Source organism: Parambassis ranga, chromosome 6 (assembly GCF_900634625.1).
Source record: "Parambassis ranga chromosome 6, fParRan2.1, whole genome shotgun sequence".
Lineage (NCBI taxonomy): Eukaryota > Metazoa > Chordata > Actinopteri > Ambassidae > Parambassis > Parambassis ranga.
Genome location: NC_041027.1, coordinates 10747390 through 10757072, shown reverse-complemented (window position 1 = coordinate 10757072; position 9683 = coordinate 10747390). Strand labels below are relative to the sequence as shown.

The 9683-nt window shown below is 39.5% G+C and overlaps 2 protein-coding genes across 7 annotated transcripts; one reads left to right on the top strand and one right to left on the bottom strand.

Annotated features, from left to right (window-relative positions):
• Positions 1–2662: 2662 nt before the first annotated feature.
• Positions 2663–5682, bottom strand: desi1b (desumoylating isopeptidase 1b). The gene is made up of 6 exons (XM_028408493.1): positions 5314–5682; positions 5151–5172; positions 4990–5059; positions 4760–4869; positions 4284–4406; positions 2663–4178 (listed from the first exon to the last, which is right to left on the bottom strand). Exons 1-6 carry the CDS (start codon positions 5399–5401, stop codon positions 4097–4099), a joined length of 495 nt encoding a protein of 164 aa, XP_028264294.1. The 5' UTR covers positions 5402–5682; the 3' UTR covers positions 2663–4096.
• xrcc6 (X-ray repair complementing defective repair in Chinese hamster cells 6) lies at positions 5275–9592 on the top strand. Of its 6 annotated transcripts, none has more exons than XM_028408491.1 (13): positions 5275–5380; positions 6265–6368; positions 6530–6642; positions 6798–6939; positions 7016–7267; positions 7373–7559; positions 7694–7880; positions 7962–8130; positions 8231–8392; positions 8515–8644; positions 8743–8843; positions 8947–9063; positions 9178–9592. In XM_028408491.1, exons 2-13 carry the CDS (start codon positions 6296–6298, stop codon positions 9375–9377), a joined length of 1833 nt encoding a protein of 610 aa, XP_028264292.1. In that variant the 5' UTR covers positions 5275–5380; positions 6265–6295; the 3' UTR covers positions 9378–9592. The 6 variants fall into 6 exon arrangements, with proteins under 6 accessions (XP_028264292.1, XP_028264293.1, XP_028264287.1 ...); XM_028408492.1 differs by having other exon boundaries at positions 5285–5380; positions 6252–6368; XM_028408486.1 differs by lacking the exon at positions 5275–5380 and adding an exon at positions 5852–5902.
• Positions 9593–9683: the final 91 nt, after the last annotated feature.

Here is a 9683-nt window from a genome sequence, read left to right as displayed (position 1 = left end):
TATGTGTCCAGAAATACTTCCATACGTTTCTGTAATAATTTTTTGCACTGAAAGCGCTGAAGGATTTGTATTCAAACACATTTTAATGGAGGACTGATCAACACCACAGTTTGGATTATGGGTATAATTTTAAGATGTTTCATGTCAGACGGTTAGGGTTAGGTTTAGGGATGGGAATGGCAGTCCTTCTCCAAACCTACACAACATGAAAAAAACACCCTGAAACCAATAAAATGTGCAGTAAGAAGATGCACCTTAGACACTGCTGGATGACACCAGGCAGCTCAAATCCTTGTTACCATCTAGAAAAGGGCATATAAGCAACAAATGCAGACAGCTAATCACCTTTGATGGCTAATTTACAGACAAAATACACCACACAGAACCATTTGGAGTCATTTTTTGGCCTGATTTATAGAGCTTCAACAGCTACACCTGCTCCTGGTGAGAGCTGCCTGTCAAACAAACACATTATATTCACTTTAAAGACTAAGACAAAGCTTATATTGTTTTAAATAAGTCATGATTCCTCCTTGATGAAATCTCAGCCACAGATTCAGTGTCTTTATATATATATATATGACGCCTCTTATCTTTTATAACAAAGATTAATGTTATGATTAAAAATTGAGCCTGAAATGCTGTGATATCTAAAAAGTAAAGCTGGATCAAGAAATAATCTCTTTATATGACCCCAGCTGGAACATGTGTAGACTTTAAACTGAACTCCTGCAGCACTTTTACTGCTATGGTTAAATCCTCTTTTATTCTTTTAAAGGGATGGAATTGTCTCGTGTGCAGAGTGGTTGTACTTCCAACTTTTTTTTTTTTCTTTGCAAAGGTGCGCCACAGAAATGAAGGTACAACAAAAATGAGACCAAACTAAAAAAATACTCCTTCGGTTGAAACTAAGCAAAGCTGAAGGTGAGATCACACACTAAGCTGCACCATCCACAGACATCAACTCATCACTAGATACCGAACAATGTCATACAGGCCCTGAGCCACACACACACTGTATGACACAGTGTCTAATTAAAGCTACATCACACACACAGTAACATACTCTAACAGTAGCCAGTTCTGGCTGATGGCATTAAGAGCACTGTGACTGATGGTGTTTCACTGAACACGTCTCCTTTTTTTCCCCGCACACCATGTCTGTAATCACTCTCATTATTAATGCAGCAAAGGATCATCTTTTCCTCCTCATGCTTGACATTTGTGAGTCAAAAAAATCAAGATCTGCTGGTTTAGGGACACAAACACCGTTTTTTATAAGCAATAGAAGTTGACCTCTTATTTTCTTGGTGTCTTTGTGGATGAAACCATTTTTCTCATCTATTTCTGATTAAGCCTCTTGTGTACATTATTATTGCCTCTTTTTTAAGCTTTTTGTTTTAATGTAGCGTGAACACCATCTGAAATCATTCTGCTTTGTTTATTAATATTGTGTACATATGTTTATTTATTGGAAGTTCCTATATGTTTTATTTCAATAAGGGCTGTAAGCAATTAAAATTATAAGAATATTTGTTATAATTGTCAGATTTTAAGAGAGTATTTCATGTTGATGAAAGGTAGAGACCTGTTATATATTAGCAGAGTTGTGCAATTTCCTAATGTGCAATAGAGAAGATTAAGTACTGTACTGTATGTCACCTTATTGAAGTGGGTTTTTTCATGTTAGTGACAACAAACTGACACACATTAACAAAGCAGAAAGCTTTTAAAGGCTCATTCTGCTGTGTAACTGCACAATACAACATTTGGGATGCTGACAAAAACATAAGAGGCGAGTGTGAGGAAGACAACGTCTTAAATTGACACACTTCACCACATATGTGACTGATATATTAGTTAAAAGCTTTAGAACTATGATGCACTGCAGGTTAACCACACAGGAGGACAGAATTACAATAAAACTACAAATATGATCCAAAGCCTGTAGTGTCAAATGCAGTATGTAGCAAAAAAAAATTGTGTATATACTGTTTGTACCTGTATTACAACAAAACAACTCATTTATACCCAAAATGTTCTAGGGATGATCTTTACAGAAGACTGTTTGGTAACTGATGCCACTTTTCAACATGAAATATTAAAAGATTGTAAAATTAATATGAGGTTTTGTTATCACTTGTTTTCATATCAGCAGCCACCTCAAGTGGGATTCCTAATGTTCAGCACAGGAAACAGACAAAACTCTGCAGCCAAAATACTTAACGTAACCTAAACATCATAAATAATCAATCTGGCCGTATTATTCTATATTCTTTTAAAATAAAAGTTAAAAATAAATAATATAAGTGAAGGTAACAACACTAATCAATGGAGCAATTTACCCATCTAGGGAATATCAAACTTAACAGCACTTCACGGCTCCTGTACTGACACCTTGTGGCAAGTTGTTGGTACTACACAAAGCGCACACACATCAGCAGTGGGTGTCCTAAGCCCTATATTATACGATCTTAAAAAGAAAAACATTAACATAACAATGGAAATATCATGCACATGCTAAAACAGTAAAACAACAGAAACATTTTAATGTTTATTCTTGAGTCAAGTTTTAAATGTAACACATTTAACAAAGTGCAAGGTTTAAATTTAGTGATTTTATAAACATTGTATGAATAAATTTAAGACAAATGTTTGTCTAAACAATAATAAAAGCTGATTTTTGACAGTTAGGTTTAAAAATTGAATTTAGATTAAATACATTTTAGATCAACAATACTTTTGTTGAGACCTTGTGCCGTTTTCAATATTTTATACATTAATATTTAATGACCTGCAGACATTCTTTAAGTGTGATTAAATAATGAGCACTATTGATTCATTATTTCAAGGAAATTACTGAGAAAGTTAGCAGGTGTATAATCAAACTAAGCACACATGATTGCATAAATAATGTGTTTTTAGGGGTAAGTGGTTACTGAACAGCTGCAGTACAGAGAAACAAATGCTAACAATTTTTCAGGATTACATGCTGAAGGGTCCTGTACTTTTAAAAACACAATCGATCCTATGCCGTGCGGTGGACCTGGAGGTTTGGTCAGTTTGAATTCAGTGACAAGCCAACAAAACAATAAAATGACCGACCTTGGAGTGCAGTCCTGTCATAATGACCACAGGAATACAAACAGAATGTGGCAGGTTAAAGAGAAGAATGATTAAACACGTATAAATAAATTTATACTCCAACACCAGGCAGTGGAAAACACTGATCATACATTCCGTAGGCTCCTCGGAAAACTGGTCTGATGTGGTTTCTGAAGGTATAATGTGTTGCTTGTGTCAAAGAGAACAGATGTAGTAAAATGTAGTTTGGCAGTGGACCAAGGAACATTTGTTTTGGTACTGTTTGTCTATAGATGCACAAAAGGAGATATTACAAAAACTGGTTGTTTCACAACAAGATGTTGTCAATTCTCTTTAACACACAATAAAAACAGACTAAATTTAAGTCCAAACATTAGCTGAATTTTAAAAAGTTATAACACAGAGACACTCCGCAGGGTAAAGATGTGGATGTCCACAACAAGGCAAGAAAAGATTTGGCATTTCTTATGAGAGGTATTAAACTCCAGTGTCACAGGGAGCTTTTAACAGCCATCGATATGTTAGCAGATAGGATAAAAGACAAGGTAAATGCTTTGTAGAAATATAAGGCAAAAGTATTAAATGATTACTTAGACTTATATAGTGCTGGTATAGTCAGAGCTGGTCATTGATTATTTAACATGTTAATATATTAAGCTTTTATACGTTTGTCTCGTTCTCATTCAACTGGACTTATTCCGATACACTTCATGACAGACTTCCATATTAAAGCACCTCAGAAAAAAATATAGTATATGTTTAAAAAGCAGGAGCGCCAGTGTATTTAAATACAATTCCAGATGATATGATGGTTTAACTGAACCAGAAGATGCAATCTGAATGAACAAAACCTGATTTATCATACAGAGTGGATACCTCTGGTACACTGAACCCTTCACATCAAAAACAAAACAGAACAGAGGAGAGTGTCCCCATGATGGCTGGTTAGCTGCTGAATGTTGTCAAGTATTTTCTAATAAAACAATTCCGTCTATCTCTGACCAGTTATGTTGTTACCGCCAGGATTTATATTCATGGAATCCAATAAGGGACGGAGAGCCTGGCCAAACGGCCTGCATAGGAAAGACAGCAAACAGAACAGTTATACCAAAACCATAACAGCTACTAGGGAAAGCATGTTGGTGCTTTGGTGACAAATTTATATTAAGTCAACTTACGTGGACAGTACTTCAGATGGAAGGTCTGTTATATATGATGGGATCTTTTTGCCCGTAAGAAATTGGGCCACCTCATTGCTGAAGGAGTTGCAGTTGTGCTCAAACAAGTTGTACTTGTCACCACTGTGCACCAAGACGAGGAGAGACGAGGAGAGCCGACAGGGACATAAAATCAGAGGGACCAGACAGGGTGGAGAAGGGTGGGTGAGAGGCAGGAAAAGACAAGATAGAGCCATATTGAAAGAGAGATAACTGAAAGAAGATTTGATGTAAGGTGCAGCTGCTATTTTCTGTAAACTGAATCTAATAAGGAAGGAATTCAAGCTATAAATTAACTATTATATAATTCACAAAACGCATGAAGACATTTCAAAAAATGTACTTTTTTTAAAATCATGGTGTCCAAGTCACCTTTAGCCCTCCACCTAACCTGCTAGATGGACACAGCTGGATTTAGAGCAGCTCTGCCATTTTACCTGTATGTGGACTCCGCCAGTGATGTTAAGTAGTCCATAAATATCTCTGCAGGCACCTCAGTGAAGCCCAAGTCGACTATGGAGTCAGGCTCGCCCAGATGGGTACCACCCTGAAGACACAAGCACACACCAACTTTAATGGATGCCACAAAAGTTTCTTTATCCATCTGTTTTTTCATGTACAGCAATAACATTTGTGCAGGAGATGAAAGGACGTCGATTAGTCTTACAGGTGAACAACTGTTGACGCCGCCCCCTACAAAGAAGAACTCCTTTCCATGGACCACAATGGCGGTGTGCCTGCAGGACAAGTATACATCCACAGATTTTATTTTAGTATTAATTACAGCTCATGGAATTAGTGAATTCTTGAACACAAAGACACACTCACCAAATCCCATCAAGTTGTTTCCCTGTTAAGACAAAAAAAACAGATTCAAATAAGAACTGACTTATTTGGCGTATCTACTATCATTTTGTAGAGGTAGAAGCGAATTAACCGCTCCCCCTGGTTACTTAAAAGCAAGCCACAGGGTAGCTCTTCAGAAACTCACCTAGCATGACAGGACTCAGCTGCCGAGCCATGCCTCTGGACAGGTCGTAAATGTACAATTTCACTGGGTAAGTGCCAGTTTGGTCCATTACGGCAAAGAAGGACTTCTTCAAAATTATGTCCGAGCTAGCATAAAGTTACCTGAGTGCAACAAGTGTTAGCCGGCGAGCTAGCTTGCCGGTAAAAAGCAAACAAACAAAAGTTTAACAAAAAGTATATTACAGTACAGCTGTTAACACACAAAAACTGTAAAATGAAAAGAAGTAAATGAGGTAGTAATATATAAATAAATAAAGAGCGAGGCTTCCGGCCCGGTGTCGACACTTGTGCTATGTCACTGTGTCACTGTAAATAATAACATGACTGTCTAGAAAATGCTTTGGCGTGGATGCCCCGGTCTTCCGGTCGCTTTGAAAATAAACCCCACCTACTTTTCTACGATTGGACAATATATTTGATTGACACCTGAAACACCCAATGGTTAGACGAGTCGTCTGATGACAGCGTTTACAGCGTGCTCGTTCACGTAACCTGAACGCGCCAGTCATTGAAACTAGCCCGGACTTGTGGGCATAAAGTAGTAGAGTACGGTGAGTGACCAAATGCGTTAATGTGCATATGTTTGTTCTTAAAAACTAAGTATAAAGAGTGTGTTTGTATTGCTAGAAAGATATAAGCAACCTCGATAGCCCCTAAATATATGCAGGTAAGGTGGAATAATGGCTAATTACAAGCTAAGTAAGCTAACGTTGTGTTTTATAGCTAAAGTTAAAATAAACAGTAATCATGTCGTAAGTGAGCATTTGTAATGTAATGCATTGTGTCTGGTGGAAAAATAATCGCCTCTTCTCTCACCTTTCTTGGTGCAAGTGAGCAGATAGGTTACAGATTTTACAGTAATGTTTGAATACTTTTTGATAAAATCATAATATGTTGCAGCGTTTTGTTGCAGAGTCCTGTGACAGGAACCAAAGGCAGCACACATGGCAGAGTGGAACGCCTACTACCAGAATGAGGAAGAGGAGGAATACCAGGAGGAAGGGGAGCAGTCTGCAGGTGAGATTTAAAAAAAAACATTTATAAATTTATAAATATTACTTCATTTATCGCTAGTCTAAAACAATGCAAGATGGTAGCCGCCCTCCATCTCTTTATAATCCGTATGCCAGAGAGTGTGTGACCTTAAACCGAAACAGACCAGTACTCTGTCTTTTTAGGAGATTATAAGATCACAGGACGTGACAGTTTGGTGTTCTTGGTGGATGCTTCCAAAGAAATGTTCATTAAAGAGGAAGATGGACAACCTTCTAACTTTGATATGACCATGCAGGTAATGTGACCTGTTTTTTTAATCTTCGTCTTTTGCTCATTGTTGTTTCGTTATTCTTTGCCTATGTTTGTTTCATTTTGTTTGAAAATGTTTGTAAATGTCGACTCTGACATGTTTTTGAGATTGGAAGAATGTGTGTTCTTCTGTTGCTGTAGGTTGTGCGCAGTGTGTACACTAGTAAGATCATCAGCAGTCACAGGGACCTGGTGGCTCTGGTGTTCTACGGCACAGAGCAAAGCAAAAACCCCAGGAATTCATTCAAACATGTTTATGTGTACCATGACCTTGATGAACCTGGTAAGATGCTACACACTTTGCAGGTTATTCCGTGTAGATATGTTGTAATTAAACAGTCCTTTGTCTTTTTGCACAGGTGCAAAGCGTGTGCAGGAGGTAGATGCTCTGCGGGGGGTAAAAGGTGCTCAGCTAGCAGGAGAGACCATGGGCAATGGGGAGACATCATTAGGAGATGCCCTGTGGTGCTGCGCCAACCTCTACAGTGACATCAAGCTTCGCCTCTCACATAAGCGGCTCATGATTTTCACCTGCAGGGATGATCCGCATGGGGGAGACAGCGTCAAGGACCGACAAGCTCGCACCAAAGCCAGTGATCTCAAGGAGACTGGTGGGTCTGAGGTCTTGATTATTAATCATTGACATCTTTAGACATCGGTCAGGTTGGTGACTTGTGTTGGGATGTTTTAATCTTGGTCTGTCCATCTTCTCTTAGGTGTTGTGATTGATTTAATGCACTTAATGAAACCGGGCGGCTTCGATGTCTCGCTCTTCTTTCGTGACATTGTAAGTCCACCAGAGGATGAGAGTGAGTTAGGCCTGCAGCTGGAGCCGTGTGAAAAACTAGACGACCTCCAGAATCGAGTGCGAGCTAAGGAGCAGAAGAAGAGAGCTTTGTCCAGGTAGACAACAGCCCTCCTTTAATTAATTGCTATACAGTTTTCTTTCATCCTTTTGTTTCATGAATAATCTTATCTTTTCAATCACTTAACTTCTCTTCTAACCACAACATTCCATTTGTGCAATTTGTTTGTAGGTTGAGCCTGTGTCTTGGTGAGGGCTTAAATGTAGCAGTAGGAATTTATGAAACTGCTGTGACTGCTCGGAAACCACCTGCCATCAGACTTTACAGGGAAACCAACGATCCTGTCCGCAGCAAAACACGTACCTTCCACACTCAGACTGGCAGTCTGCTGTTGCCCAGCGAGATAAAGAAAGCCCAGGTAAAAGCATAAATGATGTAATGCTATTATTTAATGTTATATATGTAAAATACACATGAAAACTGTGTGTGTGTGTGGTAGGTGTATGGAAACAAACAGATAGTGATGGAGAGGGACGAGGTGGACGCCATCCAGAAGTTTGATGACCCTGGCCTGTATTTGATTGGCTTCAAACCAATGGAGACGCTCAAACTGCACCACCATATCCGGCCCGCTTTGTTCCTCTATCCAGAGGAGGATGAGGTGAAAGGTAGACTTTATTTATTTATATAAGCACCCAATCACTCAATCTAATGATACCTCTGGTTCCTGAATCAGTTACATCCTCTGTGTTTTTTTCTGTTCCTCAGGTAGTGCTTGTCTGTTCTCTGCCTTGTTGAAGAAGTGTAGCGAGAAGGAAGTGTACGCTCTGTGCCGTTGCATCTCTCGTCGAAACTACCCGCCTCGGTTTGTCGCATTGGTCCCTCAGAATGAGGAGGTTGATGAGGTGAAAATACAGATCACGCCACCAGGTAAATACACTGCAAGCGTGTGGCAGCAAATCCAATGACATAGGACAGGCATATTACACGTATATTATGGTTTAAACATAACATTTGAGTGATGGCAGCTTGTCTTCTTTTGCTTTTAACAGGTTTCAATGTGATCTTTCTGCCGTACGCTGATGACTTGCGGACTCTGGATCCTCCCCACTTCCCATCAGCCTTACCAATCCAGGTGGATAAGATGAAGGAAATCGTCACTAAGCTCCGCTTCCCATACAAGCAAGTTTAGATGCACCTAAAAATGTTTTTCAGAGTGAAGCATTTTGTCTACTTTTTTTAAAAAATAACTTGATTTTATTGTTTGTGATGTCGTTCAGGAGTGGTGCTTTCGAGAATCCAGTCATCCAGCAGCATTTCAGGAACCTGGAGGCCTTAGCTCTGGATATGATGGCTCCAGAAGACATAGAGGACCTCATCAGTAAGACAGACTAAAATCCTTTTTTCCCTTTGTGCCTGATACTGTCATTGTTGTCATGTCTTGAGCTCACCTGCCCTACATGTGTGTCTGTTCTCTGTCTCAGTGCCAAAGGTGGACCAGATTGACCGCCGTCTCGGCCCTTTGGTCCAAGAATTTAAAGATTTAGTTTATCCTGATGGCTACAATCCAGAGAGCAAGCCAGCCCCTAAACGGAAAACAGGTGAGACCCTGACTTGTCAGTGAAATCACTGTTTGTGTCAGGAGTTTGATTACTTTATCAGTGATGATATGGTTACACCACCTGGAGGTAATGTGATCATTACTGAACTTTCAGCTGATGCCAGCGGTGGAGCTGAGAAGAAGCCCAAAGTGGAGGTGACAGAAGATGACCTGAAAGCCCACGTGCAGAAAGGCACTCTGGGAAAGCTGACCGTCCCGGTGCTGAAGGAGGCCTGTAAGCAGTTTGGAGTTCGAACCACTGGGACAAAGAAGCAGGAGCTGATCGATGCTCTAGTGGCCCGGCTGGGTTCATGAAGAGTTGATATCAGACTCAGTCTACATGTGGCCTTTGAACTTTAGATGGGAGTAAAGAATGTGAAGAAGATAGTTTCTTGTTCCTGAGTGTCGTCCTTATCAGTCCCGCTTCACATAAATGTTTGAACTCCAAGGTATTTACTGTTAGATTACAGTGACGATGTCACATAAAAATACTGTTTCATTTGTATCAATAAACCTTTTGATAAACCCCTGCATGTCATAAGTTTATTTCCATTAATGCATGAGTCAACTCACTGTACATCTTTAAGCAGCATTTCCAGTTCTTCTGGTAACAACAACTAG

Bases quoted from the DNA above. Each gene is read 5' to 3' on its own strand.
- xrcc6 (XM_028408491.1), top strand. From the start codon at position 6,296: ATGGCAGAGTGGAACGCCTACTACCAGAATGAGGAAGAGGAGGAATAC. The intron at 6,940-7,015 runs GTAAGATGCTAC...CTTTTTGCACAG, and splicing joins CCATGACCTTGATGAACCTG to GTGCAAAGCGTGTGCAGGAG. The intron at 8,645-8,742 runs GCAAGTTTAGAT...GATGTCGTTCAG, and splicing joins AAGCTCCGCTTCCCATACAA to GAGTGGTGCTTTCGAGAATC.
- desi1b (XM_028408493.1), bottom strand. From the start codon at position 5,401: ATGGACCAAACTGGCACTTACCCAGTGAAATTGTACATTTACGACCTG. The intron at 5,173-5,313 runs GTGAGTTTCTGA...TTGTCTTAACAG, and splicing joins GCTGAGTCCTGTCATGCTAG to GGAAACAACTTGATGGGATT. The intron at 4,179-4,283 runs GTAAGTTGACTT...TTTCCTATGCAG, and splicing joins CCATCTGAAGTACTGTCCAC to GCCGTTTGGCCAGGCTCTCC.